Source organism: Lissotriton helveticus, chromosome 5_1, assembly GCF_964261635.1.
Source record: "Lissotriton helveticus chromosome 5_1, aLisHel1.1, whole genome shotgun sequence".
NCBI lineage: Eukaryota > Metazoa > Chordata > Amphibia > Caudata > Salamandridae > Lissotriton > Lissotriton helveticus.
Window position 1 is genome coordinate 755,068,818 of NC_136065.1, and position 21,514 is coordinate 755,090,331.

Sequence of the window (21,514 nt, forward strand, 5' to 3'; positions counted from 1 at the left end):
TGTCACTACCTCTAAGGAATCCAATTGATCACCAATCCTTTTCACTCTTTCCACAAGTGATAACAATAAGGATTTCACTAGATGCTCAATTTTCTCCATTAAACCTTGGGTAGATTGAGGCAGTGGAGGTAAGGGGTCTGGCAGAGTTTTCTTTGCTACTCTTAGTGGGCCTTTTGGGGGGCTTAAGTGTATTTTAGCTGTTTTTGCAGACCTGCCCTTATGGCTATCCCCCCGCGCTTTCATTTTTATATAGGCCCTTGCCCTGATGGTCTATTTTGCACTTTTTACTTGGGGATAGGCTTTGGAGAGGTGGGTAATGTGGTGTCCTCAAGGATAATTTCTAATAGGGACTCAGTACTTAAGTCATCACTGTAGGACTCCCTACTTAGCTCTAGGGATGCCACTAGAGCTTGTTGCTGTATGGGGACACTAGATACTCTATTAGAATCTTTCTCTACACCTTGTTTCGGTGGAGTAATGGCTGACTGGATAGGTCCCAAAGACGAGCGTTTGTTGTAAAGGGGTTCTAACGACAGGCGGCGCTCCGTAATTGCTATCTCGTGTTCTAATACTGTTGCAGCCCTCGTTATAAACTGATCTAGTGTCCCTGTGACACTCCCTCCCACCACTGATTTTCTGCCTTTACCAGATCGTGAATTCATCTTCTTGTATCGTATAATGCAAGTCTAATAACCAAGTACAACTTAATATCAGGTTCACCAAATATCGTATTAACAGTATTTTAGCAAAGTCCAAGCTAATAGAAGTCTAATCATTAGTCACTAATGGGGGGATAAGATCTTACTTCAAATGTCCTAAATGCCGATGAAATAGGAATGGCCCAGCCCGGCCCTCCGACGGCCACAGACGGTCCCGCCCTTGTCCCGGGCTTAACCCGGCGCGACCCGCGCGCGATCCCTCGACGCGGGGGCTGACCTCAGATTTAAAGCGCCTCCGGGCGCAGAAATGGCGGTGGCGGTTTCCGCCGCAAAGGAGCCTGGGATTGGTAGTCCCCCACCTCCACTCAGCGGCCGCGATGGGTAGAACTGCGGCGGCAGGAGGGGGGACCAGGAAGACCAGCGTCGAGACAGGAGACCAGGTAGAGATTAGTCAAGCCCCCTTGAATGTCCTCAAAGCGCCCGCTCTGCCGGGGCTGACCTCAGATTTAAAGCGCCTCCGGGCACGGAAATGGCGGTGGGGGCTTCCGCCGCAAAGGAGCCTGGGATTGGTTTTCCCCCACCTCCACTCAACGACTGCAAAGGGTAGAACTGCGGCGGCGGGGGGGGGGGGGGGGGCCAGGAAGACCAGCGTCGAGACAGGAGACCAGGTAGGGATTAGTCAAGCCCCCTTGAATGTCCTCAAAGCGCCCGCTCTGCCGGGGCTGACCTCAGATTTAAAGCGACTCCGGGCGCGGAAATGGCAGTGGCGGCTTCCGCCGCAAAGGAGCCTGGGATTGGTTGTCCCCCACCTCCACTCAGCGACTGCGAAGGGTAGAACTGAGGCGGGGTGGGAGGGGGGTCGGGGGGGGAGGGGAGAAACCAGGAAGACCAGCGTCGAGACAGGAGACCAGGTAGAGATTAGTCAAGCCCCCTTGAATGTCCTCAAAGCGCACCAGGACGGTCAATTCCTCACACTACAACACTTATGTGACAACGCAGCCTACACCACTAGACACCCTGTTGTATTTCCAGCTCAGAGTTTCAAGCGGTGAACGCTTTGCCACATTCCCTGATGCCCCGCCACAGCTGGAGCATGTTCAAGAGGAGCCATCGGCGCACAAATTGTTCACCCGTGTTTACACTATTACCCGGCACGAATCACCAATCACCACACCTAGTGCGCACACCACCTGGGACATAGACATACGGGAAACTAATTCTGACGAACAGTGGGCATTTGGTGGTGGGCAACTAGAAAGCCTTTCACCAATCTACTGCCTCAGACTCATACATTTTAAATACTTGCATCGCCTGTATCGCACCCCAACACAATTACACCGCATGGGACTACGACCTGATACAAAAGGCTGACGCTGCGATGTGTTACAGGCACATTTTCTTCACTTTGCCTGGGAATGCCGTTCTATTGCTAACTTCTGGGTTGGGGTCTTCCGGCACATAGAGGACATAACAGCCTACTGCGGTCTCCTCTGGTGGCGCTGCTGGGTTATGCTGGCAACATACTGAGCAAAGGAGGTGTCTCTGCGCTACTGCTCCTGCTGGAAGAGAGACGTGTGGCAATGCACTGGGGGAAACCAATGCCTGGGTTGAGGATGTCACATACTGTAGAGACCGGCTGACCTGTTATTGGGAACTTGTACCGACCAGTTCCCGCCCCAAAGACATTTGGTCCCAGTTCACACACTGGCTTGGCTCCATAGATGTTGCCGCCCTATAGCAGTCATCAGTTCTATCACAGTAATAATGTACACGACAAGGTGTTGGCATGCTCACGTATAGTCTGTTTATTGCTATCGGTGGTGGATGGTTGCCAAATGTCAAAGAACTACGAGTTACTGCATTGAGGAATTTTCAATTGTAACTTAGTCAAAACTCAAACAGCTGTTAATTGTCTGTTGGTGGATAAATGTGCACAATGTATATCATATTATGTTGCCACACTAATGGTATTGACAAGTACGGCATTTGTGGTTGTGGTTTGTTAACAATTGTGAAAAAAAAGTTGCAAATTAAAAAAAAAAAAAAAAAGGAAATTTGGAGACTAAGTCTTTGAAAAGCCAACTGATAAAAATTAGCGTTTAGTTTTTGACAGTTTCCCTCCTAAATCCTTGCGCAAACATTTTCTCTTTGGACAATATTTACGTATTTGTCCTAATTGCTCTAGCCGGCAGACATGTAATCAACAAGTTGATGCACTAACTAGCAAATTCACAGCCCGCTTATACCCCCAAGAAAAATTAATCAAGAGAGCAAAGAAATGGGCCTGTCTTACTAAGATTATTAGAAAACACCGGAGCATCATTCGCAGTGCCAGGAACACCTGGAGCCTCTCTTTGTTCCCTTTAAAACAGGGTAGAAGCATTAGGGACAGGCTGGTGCACACTAGAAATGTAGCTCCATCAACCACAGTTAGTAACCCATCATAGGGATTACTACCTGTTACGGGGTACTATGTCTGCGGTAGATAATCAGTATGCCCATTCACTGCAGTGGAAATTCAAAGGAGATTGATCTATGCAAAGAAAGACCCTGTGTCCCTAATCACACTAATCGAGTGAGAACGTAATATACATGAAAATTTGCCTGTGCAGTCTTACGTATTTGGGATGAGCTCACACAAAATGCGCATCAGAATACTCGAGCATTGCAGTAATATAAGCTGTAAGAGAAGCTCAACTAAAATCACTAACCATTTTGTATTACAAAAAGCATACAGAAAATGATATCAAGTGGGCAGCCCCATAGAAAGTGACCAACAACCATCATAATAACACTTTAAATATGTTATTGATTAAAAGACAACAATGGGTGTACTGTTCGAAGACGCACACTGACGGCCTAAATAATGATATACCTTGGCCTAAACATTTGGTCTATTACATGGAACTATATAACATTTTGGCCACTAATCATCTCTATAAGCCAATTGATAGCTCAACCAGAGACAATTTGGATATCAGAAGATACTTCAATATTTCTGTACCTTTAGCTTCTTCACATAACTTTATGGGCATTTACTGAAATGAGACATTAATAAGCATATGCATGTACGATGTTCGCCATCAACCATCTATAATACATTTTTAGTATGAATCTCACTCACGGGGCTTTACAATCGCAGAGGACACTAGGGTGACATTTCTTAGCAGCCCCACCCAACCATGAAGTCAGGACTTGCCGTATGTATTGTCTTGTGACACAAACATGCCCAGAAGAGCCAAAGTGGGACGCTTAAGCATTGAACTCAGACAGCAAAATTAACATTCAGAGAGTTCATTGAAAACATTTAGGTATTTCAGAGAGAAACAAGTTTGATTAAGTAAGTGCGTGGGACACGCAAGGGTTAAAAGCATTTTCTTTTCTCTTTTGAACGAATGTTCCATTTAATTATAATGTTGTTTTATGTACATTATTTGATACATCGAGTGGGATTACACAGTGTTTCCCTGTGAACTATTCCATGGTGTCCTATACATATCAGGAGATGCAATAGGAATCAAAATGGGCACCCAGAAAATACTAAAGCAAGATCTAGAGTATAAAACAGCCACATAATTTAGTCTTGGTGCAATATATTGATGGCCATCTGGTCCCATCCGAGATGAACAAGCATTTACAATGCAATAGGTCTCGCATTAGGAAAGTTTGAGCTATTGGTATTGTAAATGACAAATTTTTTATTTATGTTTTGTTTTTGAAAATAGCTAAATTAATAGCCAAGTCATTTACAATGCTAATAGTTATAACTTTCGCAAATGCGACACCTATAGCATTTCTAATGCAATATGTGTTGTATTTACGTGACTTAGATGTATTGATATTACAAATAACAATGGCTGTTAATTTTTTCAAATAATAAATACTTAAGTTATTTTTTTTTTCGTTTCAAAGCTTTATTCGACTTTTAGTCATAAAAGCAAACCTCCTAACCATGGTACAATAAATACTAGGCATAAAAGAAGTTAATTAAAAACATATTAAACAACAAAAGTCGAATGCTGGTAAGTTCTAAAAAATGTATACATACATTTTAGAAATTCATTAGAAAAAGTTAAAAGAAAACAAGCAAGTTTAAACAGGCTGTTGATAATCCATATTAACCAGTAGGCTTTAAAGCACGTGATCTTATTACCCACGCCCAAGCCAAGAATTTTGCTACGCCTATCACCAGTGGTGTTGAGGAATCAGATGTTAAAATTCTTAGGGCTTGTGAACAACAGCGGGTGCCCATATTTTTACAAACTGGTTTTAGCCACTTTCGACGGGGGGTGGCATACAAAGGGCAAGAAAAAAAACAGATGCGCAATGTCCTCCGTTTGGTTTTTACAATGTTCGCAGAAAGCATCCTGCAATGGGGACCAGTATTGTCTAAAAGCGTTCACTGGGAGTGTTCCCACCCGAAATTGGAAATATAGTTTCCTGTCAAATGGACGTTCAATTACATCCCAATATTTTTCATATAATGGAAGTTGTTTAGTGTCCAGAAAGCGTGATGACAGGGTAGATTGCAGGCCTTTACGATACAATGAAACATATACCGAGTCCCAATAAATATCCTTCAATTGCTTTTTCGAAGGAAATGAGGCGACATCCTTATTGCCCCACAAATGGTCAAGGCCCAACTTCCCCAATGTACCCCGGAGCTCCTTTAACCAAGCAATGCAATGGAAACAGTCAAAATTCACAACATCAAAAAAAGCTGATGCATAATGACTTAACTCTGGGGTTACCATTAGGCGCCTCCAATACAACAGAGGACGTAGGCGGGCGATATCTTCAATATTTTTCCTACCTAGGTCCATCTTTAATGGGATTATGGGGGTACTTTGTGGGGCCCTAACAAGCCCTCGCAGAAATCTATTTTCCGCCCGCCCCAAATCTCCTAAATTTGAAAATCCCCAGAGCTCAGACCCATATAAGCATGCACTCAGTACCTTCATACTATAAATTTCGAGTGCACAATTTATGGGTCTTGTCATGGATGTATTATGTTTGATGGTAACTGCACCTGCTAGCTGACTAAATTTTAAAGATGCCATATTAATGTGTGATTTCCATTTCATGTCATGTTGGAGAATAATTCCTAGGTAGGCAAAGGCATCTACTTTTTCCAGTGGTTCGCCCTTATATTTTATCACCCCCTTGAAAGCTGATTGGGAACTCAGGCACATAAATTTAGTTTTACTGGTGTTTAACTCCAGACCACGACTATCACAGAAATCCCCAAAAGCGTCAACCGCTTTCTGCAATCCACTAGGCGTACGTGATAGTAAAAGCGTATCGTCCGCGAACATTAGTACGGGGACGTGTACACCTGCTACAAGTGGAGCGTCATTTGGGGATTTATTTAAATGCTCCACAATTCCATTTACATAGATTGAAAAAAGCGTTGGGGCCAGGACACACCCTTGCCTCACCCCCCGTTCCACTGGAAAAGGGGCCGTCACTTCCCCCTGTTTGCCCCACCTTATTTTTTCAAAATTGTTTTCATGGAGGCGGACCAGCAAGGTAAGGAGCTCTCTGCTTATTCCCACATCGGCCAGGGTTTCCCACAGTTTTTCTCTCGGGACCAGATCAAATGCGGCTTTTAGGTCCACAAAAACTGCGTACAATGTGCCATTTCGCAGTGTGACATTTCTCCAATAAATGGCTAGGAAATAAAAAACTTGGTCAACACTGCTAGTCAAGGGGCGAAATCCCGCTTGGTATGGCGACAATATATTTTGGTCTTCAATCCACTGCTGTAATTTATTCTGGACTAGTCGACCCATTATTTTCTGCGCAGTGTCAATTAAGCTAATGGGTCTATAGTTCTTTGCCTGGGTTTTATCCCCCTTTTTAAATATGGGGATGATTTCAGCCCCTTTCCACGAGGCTGGGACTTCTCCACCCATAGCTATTGCATTTGCCAACCAAGTGAAATATGTGCACCAAGAAGTCCGGTCAGATAGAAAAACATCTGCTGGGATGCCATCCATGCCCGGCGCTTTTCCCCCTGACACGCAGTCCAGTGCCAGACTAACATCTTTTTCAGTAAATATTTGATCATTAAAAAAGACAGTTTGGGGGAGAGATATGGATGCATATCTCGGACATCTGGCATACTGGGGTTGAAAAAAATCATTCCAGCCTTCTTTTGACACATGGTTTTGTGGTTGGGCTGGTACCCCACCCCTGTTCCATTTAACCAAGGCCCAAAACCGCTTTGAGTCTTTGTTGGCACAGGCCTGTTTTAGCTCACTCCAGCCCTCTTCATCCCAACGCCTCTTTGATTGCTTTTGCGTCAGCCTGTAAATATCTCTTGTCCTTTTAACGGCTATAGGGTTTCCTATTTTCAATTCTACACTTAAATTTTGCCTTGCCAATCTACAGCTTTTATCATACCAGCCTTTAGCGGCTTGATGTTTTTTGGCTGCAGTTGGGTCTACTGTTTTAATGAAAAATTTTTGGAGTTTGCTAAATAAATTTTTGTGGGCCTCCATCATGTATTCCTCGAAATTAGGGTTCCCATAATGCATCTTAATAACGCTAACTTCTTCTTTTACTAGATTATTCAAATGTTCTAATTTTCTTTCATCCCCTAGCAACATTCCCCATTTCAGATGTCTTTGGTTATTGGAGCACACAACATCTTGTGTTACCATCTGGTTATTATTTAAGAGTACACTAGACTCTTGATAGGGGTGAAATGTCATATACAGGGGATGGTGGTCACTCTCTAAACGTGATACAACTGCCATGTCTAATAGCTTGGACCATGCTCTTACATCAATTAAAAAGTAGTCAATCCTGCTTGTTGCACGACCATTGTCGAAGGTAAAATTCCCATTTAAGTCGGATGGTGTCCTCCCGTTCGTGGCTCTCAGTCCTCTGGAGAGGCAGAGACTCTTTATCCTGATGGCCGTAGCACTCCATCTTTTTATGGGAGGAATCTCTAATTGGGGTATTCCCCATCTACTGTCTTCCTCTGCCGTTAAGCTCCTATCCTCTACTCCTAGGGGCTCAAAAGTTGAATTAAAATCACCGCCCACAATGATATGGGGATTAGGTGGAAGGGTTTCAACATCTTGTTCTAGGGTGGTAAAAACATCAGATGGAATACCTGCACCAACCCCCCTAGCATAGATGTTGTACAGAACTACTTCTTGGCCATTGGCCCATCTGATGTTCAGTGCTAGGATGTCGTTGGATATTATTTGCCTTTGTGATATGGTGCAAGTTAGTGCTTGGCGGACCCATATCAGCAGTCCTCCAGAGGGACGTCCTTTTTCACCTCTAGATGCAGGTTTATAGAAATTTAAATACCCCATACGAAATACTGGGTTAATTGACCAAGTTTCTTGCATCATAACTATGTCATGCCTGTCAATATAATCCACCCACTCTGGGGTATCTAGCTTACTCGCTATGCCTGCTATATTCCAAGATATAAAAGTCAATGGTCGTTCTCCTGGAGTTGGGCCTAATGTAAATGGCACCTCCATATTTCCCCTAGGGTCCACAGTTAGCAGTCCCCCCTGCTCAGGGCTTAAATCATCCCCAACTATTAATCTGATATTAGTTGGACCATCTGACCCTGTTATAGGTACATTGCTATTTGAACTTATAGGGACCTTATGATCTGGTTCTAGGTTTTTTATATGTTGGTCTAGTGATTTGTCTAATTGACATATGGGATGGCTCGACTGATGTTCCGCTATTAATCCTTTATCTATTGTAAGTCAGTCGCACTCGTTCAGATTAGACAATGCTGTAAATCTATTATCTAGGTTTAACCGCCAGACATTAGATGAACCCTCCCTTACACTTCTACTGGCCACTGTAGACCATTTGGTTCTCAGAACACTCGGGTTTGACACTAAGCCTTTCCTATTGTAGAAAAAGTCCAGGGTGAGTGGAATTAATTCAGCCGTTCTACGTTGGGGAGGAAAAAGGTTATTCAGAATTTCTGGCAATACTTCGGGGCTTTTAAGGTTCAAAACCACACAATCCCCAGGGAATTTCTTGATCCTACTCCCTATCCATTTTACCCGTCTTGCCGTTAGCAAATCTTCTGCCAACTTATGTTTACCCCCAGGACACATATGCATGTTGTTACTTAACCATTGAAGTGCCTTATTTAATAATGATTCAGGGTGTTCTATCTGGCCTGTATTTAAAGGGGGGACATTGGCAAGTACCAGAATAAGGGGTGAAGCTTCTACAATTAACTCAACAGGATTATTTTCTGCATTGGATCCCTGCAGTATACAGTTCCCTACAGGCTCTATGGGGACAGCACCAGGAAGATTACTTTGATCTGGGCCAGGCTTGAGATTAACCTGCTGGATCTGTGGAAGCTCTACTACACCTGAGCATACACTTTCTAATGAGGTTTTTTCAGCCAATTTTTCTACAAGCATTGTCGGCAATTCCTCCACTCTATCATTCGTTATTTTTATATAGGCCTCCATTTTGTTTATTTTAGCCGTGAGGTGATCAATTTTTGACAATAAGGGTTTTACTAGCTGACTTAACTTAATGTCCAGCATGCCCATAAGTTTTTTTAATATGCCATCATCCCACCCTTGGCTCACATCTCCTTCACCCACATTCCCATCTACAATTTTCTTATTGGGCGGGGTAGCTGGCCTTTTCCTACTAGACCTTAACCATTCCCTTTTTGAAGAAATCTTAGAGGTCACTTTTGTTACTCTTGGAGCAGGAACAGGGGGTGAGGGAGAGTTGGAATCTACTACCTCCAGGTCTGGGTCTAGGTCATGCAAAGAGACATTTAAATCCCCCGATATCGTTTCAGCATTAGTAGCTGGATTTTCCACGAACGACACATTTTTTGATAGCCCCACATCCGGCCCATGTGGAGCTGGGGATAAATCAATTGGGGTGCCCAGAAGAATTAAGTCTGTTTGTAAGTTCTCATTTTGAGGCAATATCAGTGGGGTACCAAGACCCAGCGACGACCTCCGTTCATGGTTTATTTTTTCCACAACTTGTACCAGGTAATTGTCCATGGTATTACCCGGGGCAATGGGATTCTTTGACTTAGACATTTAAGTATCTGGCAATGTTCCTAATAACCTTTGCCCAATATAGTCAGTATAGTCAATGGGAATCACACAAGCCTCGCTACCTTCCGGGTTGACTTTCCCGATGGTCCTGGTTCAAAGCAAGCTAAAATGAATAGGAAGGGACAGTTTTTGAAGGCTGAGGGTAGGTCATAAATCCAGGTTATCTTAATGATGAATCTTTGGTACATCAGGTGAAAGGGGGGTGGCCCGTCCCGTCACCTTAGGTCCCGCCCTTGGCCCGGGGTTAGCCCCGCGCGCCTCCCGCGTGCGCGCTCGCCGCTACGTTGAAATAGGAGAGTTGGGGGCGGGAAGAGACACCAGGTGCGCTGAGATCTGGAAGCGCTAGGCACCCTGGGTCTCGCAGTCCCAACCCCCGGCGGCGTCCGCGTGTGACCAAGCTCCTCGTGGGTCAGGAAGCAGGGACTCTTCAAACAGGCTAAAAGGAGGTAAAATCCAAAGTGCAGCAAAGTTATCCCAGGTAGGCTGCGAGCGGCTCCCGCGAAGCGGGGGCCGCGAGCATTAAATAATTAATGGAAGTCAGTGAAGGGCGGAGAGCTGGGGGCGGGGAGAGACACCAGGTGCGCTGAGATCTGGAAGCGCTAGGCACCCTGGGTCTCGCAGTCCCAACCCCCGGCGGCGTCCGCGTGTGACCAAGCTCCTCGTGGGTCAGGAAGCAGGGACTCTTCAAACAGGCTAAAAGGAGGTAAAATCCAAAGTGCAGCAAAGTTATCCCAGGTAGGCTGCGAGTTATTGTAATTTATAATGGCAATAGCTTAAACTTTTGTAAATAACTTTTGTGAAGATTATGTCCAGTGTATTTTATTGTGACGAAAATCCAAGAACAGAAGTGAAAAGGTTTGTTGGGGTTTGTTAATTTTGGAGGGGGGGGGCTTGTGGGAGGGATTCGTTGGAACACTATTAGTGAGGTGAGGTAAGTTAACATAAGTTATAAAGTATATAAGTTTTAGCTGCATACCTGTCTCGATAAAGCAGCCTTTTGAAATTAAATTGGCTTGGTTAGTCTGCACCATCTCGCATTGATGAGGATGGTGGAATTGAGATGACACTCCTTTATACGTGCCAACAGACCTGATTCGAGCAGGAGACTCCTGATTTTTTTAATGTCTTTATTTTAGCTATCACCGTGACCCGTCCGGTTTTGCTTCAAAGTATGTCAATGGAGAAAATAAGTCCCCCGATTTCTTTTCAAAATCTCCCTTTTTTTAATTTTAAAATGTGGGCCTGTATGATCCTTTAAGGTTTGGTGCAGATTGTTGCTATTTAGAAATGTGTGTTGCTTTGGGGGGGGGAACATAATGTTGAAGAGTCTCGAATAGTTTTCCCAATGGTGCAAGTGGGAGAACTCTAATCCCCCGCCCCCCCAATAAAATAATCCACATGATAATCGAAATATAATAATAAAAAAAAAAAAAAAAAAAAAACAGAGAGGCCGGAAGCCTGTGCACTGGTCTCTAAGACGCAGGTGTGACCCTGACACTGTTTGGTGTGTTGCCCATGGCCCAACGCAGACCACATACACCTCAGCACTATGCAACATTTTTAATGTGTTCAACTCAGCATATCTCGGTAGCAATGACAGTATAGTGAAGGAATTATAGGCGAGGTGTCAGTGGGGGGCTTTAAAGATCTCGTTCGCCGGTTAGCAGGAAACGCAGTAGCGTTTGGCAGAAAACAGGACGCGGCTGGGGGATTAGCAGGAAGCCGGAAATGGTTAGCGGAAGAGGATTTCAGGAAGCGGTTCGGGTTGGCAGTAGTCACTAAAGGACAGAGCGGCACGTAGTTAGCCGGACACTGGATGGATTTAACATGGAGCAGTGAGAGATTAGGGCTGGTGTTGGCTGGAAGCGCTGTGGTTTGGGAATTGAAAACAATACGCAGCACGTGAGCAGATATATACATGCGCTCGTCTGAAAAAAAAAATGTAAAAAAAAAATTGAGGGGCTCTGAAGGCAGATTGAGGTAGCAACGCACTTGTTAAAGTACAGGGCAGACTGGAAAGAGGTGAGGGGTATGTATGATGGGAAGAGGTGCAGTGCAGATATGCACCAGAAACTAATGGGGGCAGGGTAGCTGGTCAAAGTTGATGCCAATCTGCAGGCAGACTAAAGTGAAAGCGGAAAGTGCAGGGCAAGCGGGTGATGCAGAGGAAAAAGGCAGCGGCGGGAAATAGATACAGGACAGAGCCCAGGGCTAACACTGCATGGCAAGGTCGGGCAGCTTGGCAGTGCAGAGAAGGAGGGGCAGGGCAGGCAGACGGTTTAAGGGAAAGTTGTGGGCCGACTGACAGCGCTGAGGATAAGTTGCAGAACGGACAGACAGCGCACAGAATGAGTTACAAGACAGACTGACAGTGCAAAGAGGATAAACTGACAGCGCAGATGATGGCGTGAAGGGCGAGTGGGTACTGCAGAGAAGCATGGCCGTCGGACAGTGCAAACAAGCTCTCGGCATTGCTGTGGCGGGAGCGCATTCCTTAGAAGTCTGATGCCGAGGCACAGACAAATGGTGGTGTGCGAGCGGCTTCCTTTCAAGTGTGATGGGGGGGGGGGGCAAATGGTGAGCGCGCGCCCGGCGCACATGCACTTGCCATAATCCGCATTCCAAAGCCCTCTTGGAAGCCTTTCCTGGAGCCCCTACATAATTCTAGCCGAAGCAATGCGCAAGCGCATTGGCTCGAGCGGCTTCCTTTCAAGTGTGATGGGGGGGGGGGGGGCAAATGGTGAGCGCGCGCCCGGCGCACATGCACTTGCCATAATCCGCATTCCAAAGCCCTCTTGGAAGCCTTTCCTGGAGCCCCTACATAATTCTAGCCGAAGCAATGCGCAAGCGCATTGGCTCAGCGAGACCTAAAAACAAGCAGAAAGCACTCAGAGAACCTATTTTGAATGGACCACCCATCGGTTTTGCATGGAGTGAAGCAGGCTGCTGCAGTCGTAATGGCGAAGGAGAGCAAGCTGCAGACAGAGTCAGAGCTGCGGGCAGAGACTAGTCAGCAACAAAGGAAGCTTTCCAAAAGGACCTCAAAAGTCGGCTGTGAAACCGCAACAGACGACTTTTGAAGGCCCTTTGCTTTTTGCCAGTGCCATGTGGGACGTCACTGAGGCAGTCAGCTAACACAAAAGAGGGCTGCTGGAGAACACCTAGTGAAGCTGCTATCTTGCAAGGTCCAAAAAGTATTCTAACAGGTGGCAGTCACACAAAAATCGAAAACATAACAGGATTAGGAGATACAGGCATAGATTACATATTTACAACATTTTACGAACTTCGTTGAGGGATGTAACGGGAGTGTTTAAGGACCCTCGATTAAAAATAAAACAGAACATTGCCTGCAATATCCACGGCCCGCTGGTGGCCTGTATTAGGAGTACCACGGTCTAGACTAAAGAATCCTTTATGTTGCTATTTCCGGCCAACGTTACAGGCTTTGAACGCAGCACGTACCACAATTGTAAAAAAATATTTTACTGGAGCCTTCCTTCTCTGACCTTAAACTGCTACAAACAAATGTCATCATTACACCGCTCCGTGACACGAGGATAAAAGTATTCAGGTCTGGGCTTTAACCTAATTACATATAGCTCAGTGCGGCAGGGTAACCCTACTCAAAATTAAATACTTTTCCAAAACTTTTCGACCCCCCCCAAAAAAAATACTTGGCGATTTCATACCTTTTCCTCAAAAGAAGTTCAGGGCTGGAGTTATAATGGTAAACAGCCTCCTGGAATATCTGCATACATGCCGGATACAGGCGGGAGACTCACGATTTTTAAAACCAAATAGACTTTATTTTGGCTGTTTCCCGCCGTAAACTGCCTGTACATTAATGGAGGAAATCCATTCTCCAGATTATTTTATTAAAATCTCTGACGTTTCTATTGTAAAATGTTGGCACGTAGTATGTAATTGGGGGGTATGGTTTCTCCAAATATTCTAGAGCTAGAATGTAATCTTAATGTACACATCCACGCCCATTAGGAACACATGATTTCTACTTACTGAGAAACGATGCGAAATGTCGGACCTTTATTTCCACAGGAAAAGTTTGTTCAGACACGAGGCTTAGATCGGGGCTTGCTTGAGCGACCACTCTAAAACCAGGCCCGGAGAAAAGTGGTATCCGCCCACAGACTCCGGAAGCAGTTCACAAGATAGACGCTACTGCCATGCTTGGCGTGGGAATGGCGCAGTGTGTCCTGGGATTGTTGTAGCTGCTAGTAGGAAGGAGAAGCCGCAGGTCTTGCTGAAAGGAGGGGGAGCCTCACACTGAATGTCGCGCATGCAGTTTGTTTTCACTTGGGGCAGATGAATTGTGCCCTATGCCCGAACTGACCCCATCATAAGACCTATGAATCCCCAAACTGAAAGCATGGAGGAAGCCCCTGCCCTAACTCCTCAAGTGTACTGGGCACAGCTTCACAAAGAGCTTTACCTGCGGGTGGGGCTAAGCGACGTGCAGTTAGGGGAATAGTTGGTAGTTGGACCTGTACGTACCCTGGAATCATCAATGGTGCAAAGTCGGTATTACAAGGATAGGTGCAAAAACATTAGCATAAAAGACACAACAAAGGGGAGTTTCGTGTGGGCCAGGTGCGAGGAGGCGCAGAGCTGCTTTGGCTGGAGCGTCTGGTCACTGCGCATGCGCGTTTGAGCCAGTCCCGCGCACGCGCCCACGGAGTGCCTGAGAGCGGGGCTCCCATGCCCGAGGGAGAGCCCCGGCTACAGAAGTCCCGAATGGCGGTAAGTGGGGCTTAGTTCTAGGGGGGTGCGCTTGTGAGTGTGTATGTGTGCGATGGCGGCGGGGGGACTTTGTATGTGTGCGTGCGTGTGTGTAGGTGCGCTGGTGTGTGTGTGGGGGGGGGTCTCTGTGTGTGCGTGTAGGTGCGCTAGTGTGTGTGTAGGTGCGGCGGCGACGGGGGTGTGTGTGTGTACCTGTGTATGCGCGTGGCTGTGTATGCGTGTGTAAAAAGAGCCGATGACTGGTGGGGGGATGGAAAGTGAAAGTAACCAGCGCGCGTGTGTTTCAGTCTGTGTGGTGGCTGGCTGTGTGCGCACGCGTGGACGGAGCCGACGTGCGCGTTCACGCACCCAAATCCTGGAGAAAAGCTCGTAACACCCTCTTGTCCCTCATTCCCCCCAGACTGATCACTAAAGATGTCGAGACTGGACGCATCCTTCGGATGCTAACTCCAGCTCGACCTAAAAAGGACTGTAAGCGTAATACAATTGCTTTGTTGAACCAACTCGTGGAGTATGGGCATAAGGTTTCCCCAACTAAAATGCAGTATTGTAAAAAGGAAGATATCTATCTCGGACACCAGCCTGAGAAGGGTGTAAGAAAAAACTCTAAAGAAAGTGTTTCTGCCATTCTGAAATTGAGCCAGCCGACCACCCAGATGGAGGTTTGGATGTTTCTTGACATTTCAGAGGATTACAAACGTTTCCTTGATTGCAAAGCCTTTAGTAAGGTTGCAATGTAGTGATGTCCAAGATCTGGTCTCATCTGATGATGAATACGATCTGCATTAAAGAATTTGAACGAGTTTGTGTCATGTGCCCATAATCGGGATGCCTGATTACAATTTGATGTTGTTCTGGCTCTGGCATGAGAGAGAGAGATTTACACTTGCAATTGTTATTCAGAAACAACAAAGATCAATGCACCCAAATAGCTTATCTTTCTGTATGTATTGAATCAAGTAGCTGTAAGTCTTCCAGGTTGTTTGGAAATCAGTGGCAGCTGTTTGTCTGGCAACTGAACATAGTGAAGGATTTGAGATGGGCCATATGTTAATCATTTACGTCCCTCACTCTTTTGAAATCCTTTTAACAAGGACAAGAACCCAGCACATAGCAAACCGTAAACTGACTCTACATGAGCAGACTATATTTGCAGCAGAGAACATTTCTACTTGAAGGTGCAATGTCTTGAATCCAGCAACACTGCGTCCTATTTCAGAGCTGTGAAGATAGAAAAGATGCTGATGAAACGGATGACACATTGGATGATGTCTAGAGGTGACTAAGTTATGCAAAAAACCAAGACCAAACATTTAAAAAAACGTGCCTTCGGAAATGGGTGACCTGACATTATTTGTTGATGATTCTTGTTTGAGAGACCAATATGGAGCATTGAAAGCTGCCTATGCAGTATATTCAGCTTCTGGGACCTTAGAAGCATAGTCTTTGCTAACTTTAACTTCAGCTTGCTTGCTGTTTAGCTGGGAATCTGAATGGGATGATTTATACAGACAACAGGTATGGATTTGATCTTGTTCATGGCTATGGACAGCTATGGTCACAAGGAGTTCAAAGAATAGTATGTATGAATTGGATTTACTGGGAGCAATACAGAAACCAAGGGAGATTGGAGTTGTAAAGCCCACAGCTCATAAGGCCGGCAAGGATATGGTGACTCTTGGTAACAGATAGGCAGATCAAATAGTGAATTATGGTGCATTACAGAAGGAATTGGTTGAATAAGGAAATGAGAACAAGGACTTGAAATTTTGCGTAGGAAAAAAAGGGAACATTTTTGTCTCGCTAGAAGATGGATACAGCAAATGCTATAAAAGTGTAGGGATAACATTTATTACAATATTGGTAATTTTAGTGGGCTGTTTTGTGCATACCGATTCCTGATAGATGATTCAGATTGCATCGATATAAATGCTGAGATTGCATTATTATTATTGTAAGATTTGTAATACGCATGGCTGCCCCAGCAACGGGGAGTCCCAGCGCAACCAAAGACTTGAGACTGTGAAAGTTTGAGAGGGGTTACGCTGGGAAGAGACAGGTCTTTATGCTTTGTGAAAGGCAAGATGATTCTGGATCCCTCTAATGGAAGCTGGGAGCAAGTTCCATAGTCTGGCCACGAGAGTTCTAAAAGAGGGGCCTCCAGCGCTGGCTCTTCGGACTTGGGAGGGATACAAGCCTGCCCTTGGTCAGCTGAGCGTAAAGTACGCCGAGTAACGTAAAAGGCTAGTAGATCAAAAAAATGTGTTTAAGACCTATTAAGCGTGGCGTCATTTATCCTACAGGTGTTTGGGATCTGTATTTCGAGGCAGAAAATGTGATATAGAGACAGTTGAGGCATTAGCTGGGATCAGCACTTTTTTGCCCTTCAAGGTATATATATCTGTCACTAGAATTGGGTACTGTCAATATTATTTGACTTGGTACATATTTAATCGCAATATACCAAAATATGTATTTTAAAAAGTTCTCTTTTTTTAGTGCAAAAATTGGTCCAAAGAGTCAATACGCTGAATATACGATCACAGATTCAACACGAGTAACCGTGGCAGAAAGACCTACCGTATTTTCCGGCGTATAAGATGACTTTTTAACCCCTTAAAATGTTCTGGAAAGTCGGGGGTCGTCTTATACGCCGGGTACAAAATTTAAAGGTATGTTTTCAGGCGTTTTTTACATAGCGCGGACTTTACCCGAAGGTGTCAGAGCGCTTTACAGTAGGAACAGTATTGATACAAGAGGAACAATTACAAATGAACAAATTACAAAAGCAAACGTTAAGTTACATGGATCAAAAGTGACAATAGTGAGCAACCAAAATACATGAGGTAGCAATCAGTACATTCCTGGAGAAAAAAGTGATAAGTGTGCAGGTTACAAAAGCGTACAAAGTACGAGCCAACTATGCAGGACTGCGCTGGAAGTGGGGGTAGTCTTATACGGCGAGTATAGCACGAAACCTACATTTTATCAAGCAAAGTAGGGGGTCGTCTTATACGCCGGAAAATACGGTACATAATAGGTATGTAACTGGAAGTATGTGCGATCATTTAGGTTGGGTTTTTGGGAGATCCTCTGGACTGGAGTTGATCCTATGACTCTATCTTAGTTCAGATGAAGAATGGGAGTATCTCCCCTCAGGCATTTGCAGGAATATCCATTTCAGCTCAATTATAGCATTCAGCAATTTAATATGCTCTCGTGCTGAGAGGCGTCATCCATATTTAAGCAGGCATGGTGTGTTTAAGGAATCATGTTAAGCTATTGAGAAAAAAATTGTTTAAACAAAATTTTCTTTAACATTATTTGACTTAGAAGTCTTAGTAACAGGGATGATCACACATGAGAACATGAGTGGACCTAGATAGTAGGATAGATTATCTGCTCTATTCACACAGGACAAGGGATATAGGATCCTAAATCCGACACTTCATAACGGAAGGAAAGGTGTTTCTTTCTGACTCACCTGGTATTGAACAAATTGAATACTGAATTCACCCTCCCTTTATATCAGAGGACCTTTTTGGTAAGTATCTGGTATGTAATGGGGAAGGTCAAATGATATGAATCTGTTGATTGGAATTTGACATGTCTTTTGGAATTTGCTATGTACATCTCACTTGTAATTGGTGGTGGTATACACACATAGTGATTCGAGTATAACTCATTGTGCCCTGAGTAGGTAGGGGCTAAATTAGTTTTTGTGTGTGTGGTTTCCTTTCTCTGAGATTTATGTAGGATTTCTATTATTTTTCTGGTACTCTTGCAGGGTAAAAGCAATGGTAAATATTGATAGTCTGGGGGTCCAGAGATGTGTAAATAATAGTGCATCATTTTTAATACTTATTGTGGGCATCTTTTGTTTAGCTCTTGTTTATATCTGTCCTTTCAGGTTGTTTTTTTCCTCTGGTTGAGTAGACGTCCTGAAGAAGGTGGCATGTCATACCTGTTTTATCCACTGAAACGGGTCGACCATAGACTGGCCAAGATCCTGCCTTGTGCAGTTGTTGGACATGGTCAACTAAAAGTACTACATCACTCTGTAGCAGATCCTCCCAGATTGACTGAATGTGTGTTGGGGGTAGTGAGACTGTGGTATGAAAGTTGTTGTGTGAATTTGATGTGTGTGTCTCTTCTCTGGGTCATTAGTTGTTGTGTATATAATGCTTTTTGATTTTGTATATGTGTATTTTGATTTTGAATAATTTGTATAGCAGTGTCTTATAATTGTGAAAAAAAGAAAAACCTTTTATATAAAAAAGAGAATAAGATGATAAAAATATTTTTGATAAAAAATTAATTTAAAGGATATTTTTGTGAACTGGTTGTGTTTCTGAACAGTTCTTGGATGTCTCACATTTGGAATTGAAATAATGGCAATGTAAATTTACTGTAGGTCGGAGGGAGATTTTTTGCTTTGATGGGAGACTTTTCTTCTCCTTTTAGAATGTTCTCAGTTCTCTTTAGGAGCTTGACACTTCGAGTTTTTATGGTCTTTTCTACTTAACTAGGTTTAAATGAATTCTGATTTTGTAGTTTTGTATCTGATCCTTCTTGGAATTTATTGCATTTCTCAGAATCACTTATATTAAGATTTCTCAAATAAAACATTATTGATTTGTAACTCAGCTATTCAGCGATCCCAGTTACTTTTTACTCTGCTAAACAGGTGTTTGTATTGTTGAAGGGAGGTGACTCTTGCTACTAAATCAAAAGAACTGGAGCCGAACAGTCAAAGGTAACTTTTGAGCTGTTTGAATTATTGGGGTTCAGGCTCCCACAGTCACATTAGGCGAACACTAACATGGCTTTATATAAAAGAGGAAGACGGGCAGCAGCAATGCATCTTATTGTTCACAAAAGGAATGGCAATTCAACAGAATCGAAAACCTTTTACGAATCATACATAATTAATGACACTGACAAGTGATCAGTAAGCTAATGCACTACTGCCATCACCTATAGCACATTACGAGGTGGACATGCTTGACACAAAGCCTGCTTGTTTAAGCAGCACCATTTGAGTCATTATGGGACGCAGTCTGTAAATGACCACATTGGCTAAGATCTTCTTAACAAGATTAGGCAATGACAAAGGAAGAGAAAACAAGCAGGACTCTAACAACTTTCTTTACAAATATATAGAATTATGGAAGGGGGAGAGTGTGTAACAAGAATGTTTTTCACAAAAAGGTTCTGACTGACATAAAAAAAACAACTGGAACGAAGGTAGAATTACCTATGATGTCACTCTAAAACAACCCCAAGGTGAAAAATATCCCCCAATATTTCTTTTTACCCATCTATAATTTTAGGTTATGTATGGCCCCCAAACAAAATCGTTTGCCCCTACGTTTTAGCTGATACATAGGGCAGAGAAGTAATGGGTGAGCGATACATAACATGGCTTCTCCTCCAGGTCACAAATGTAAAAATGAATAATTGGTCTTCTACCACACACATCCTCTGCCTTCCCTTCCCTCTCCTCCATAAGCTGTACTCCATGTTCTTCAGTGCTGCTCTGACTGGTTCTCAAAGAGCCCTGCCAGAGCAGAATCAAATAAATTTCAGATATAGCAACAGTGGATACCAAGTTCTGTTACCCACTGTCGCTACGTCACAAAACTGAATTACTGGATTTAGAATCCAGATATTCACACTGATTGCTCTCTAGGAGAGCCACACAAATTAAAACTTTATACTATAGTGTCAGGGCATCTCTCAGATCTCAGTAACCATGAAAGTACCCTCCAAACCAGTCCTCCCTCACTAGATCTCCTCTTAGTGCCCTTTCACATCAGGAAATTCACCTCTCAGAAGCGGCCTGAAACTGGTCCAAATGCCATGTGATATTGGTCAGTATCTCCTTCCATGGGCGGCTTCCGATCTCCTCTCCTGGTTAAATGTGTGTTACTCTAAATTAGAAAGACACTGCCTCTGCTTCAGGTTACCTGCCTGTTGTACAATACACAACCCCAGAATAAATACTTTAAATATCCAAAACTTGGCCTATTTTATTGACTGACCACATTTTGCTCAATGAAAGCGATGACTGCAACCTGTAAAGTAGCCAATATAATATAGACTGTCATCTTTGCAGCACAAGGTGCACAGTGTCTGCCGATAATTTGGACTCTGCAAAACGGCCAGTTGTGAAAAAATGTCCAGCTTCTAGAGTTAGTGCAGTAGGTATTAAGGTATCAATATTAAATCTATATGTCAAGGTGCATCTTGTGGGAACATTTCAAGGCATCAACCAAATGGTGTAGCTCAATTGGAGTATACTTGCAGGATATTTAGAAATGGGTTGAGCATCTGTAGAGGACATGTCAAGGGAAAGTTGTAAGATATAATTAAAGAGGGACAGAAATATTGATTAGCATGGAAGGCATTGCATCAATTTATCTATGGATAATTACATGTCTCCCCAAAGGAGCTGTAAATCCACTTAAAAAAATAAAAATTAGGCACCAGTACCTTGGCTGCAGCTGCACAAGTAAAAAAGGCTTGGATCTCCTTGGCACACACGTTGTCGTTGAAAGAATTCTGCTTCCAGCAGGCCATCATCATGGACATTTCCGTAAGACAGGTCGCCTCTGTAAGACGGAATAGTTGAAATTATCATCAATACTTCGAATGTGCAACAAACACATTTTTCATGTGTCACACAAACAGTAGCAACAAATAAAAAATAAACACAAAACTAGGAAAAACACATTGCAGCCAAACCAATTTTACTACTCTGGAGGGTCCCTACAAAAAGCTCAGTCGATGGTACACAAAAGTGCTGATATATATAGTTTGGTGTTGAAGGAGCTAAAACAAACGCTATTATTATTATTTTTTTTAAGAGACTGAAATTTGAAAGTTGCAGGTCAGTGAGGTAAGTATAACTTTCCCCCACCCAATGAACAGTTGATAACCTCACATATTACATCACTCGTGGCATGTTAAATGACATTTATGACATCACCAATATCATCCAAC

At 43.8% G+C, this 21,514-nt stretch overlaps 1 protein-coding gene across 1 annotated transcript in view; it reads right to left on the minus strand.

Moving 5' to 3' along the window:
• CHCHD1 (coiled-coil-helix-coiled-coil-helix domain containing 1) overlaps positions 1-21,514 on the minus strand; it is a 100,744-nt gene that overhangs the window by 68,595 nt on the left and 10,635 nt on the right. Inside the window, 1 exon segment of the mRNA XM_078643227.1 lies at positions 21,005-21,123. Coding sequence (XP_078499353.1) covers positions 21,005-21,123 — 119 coding nt within the window.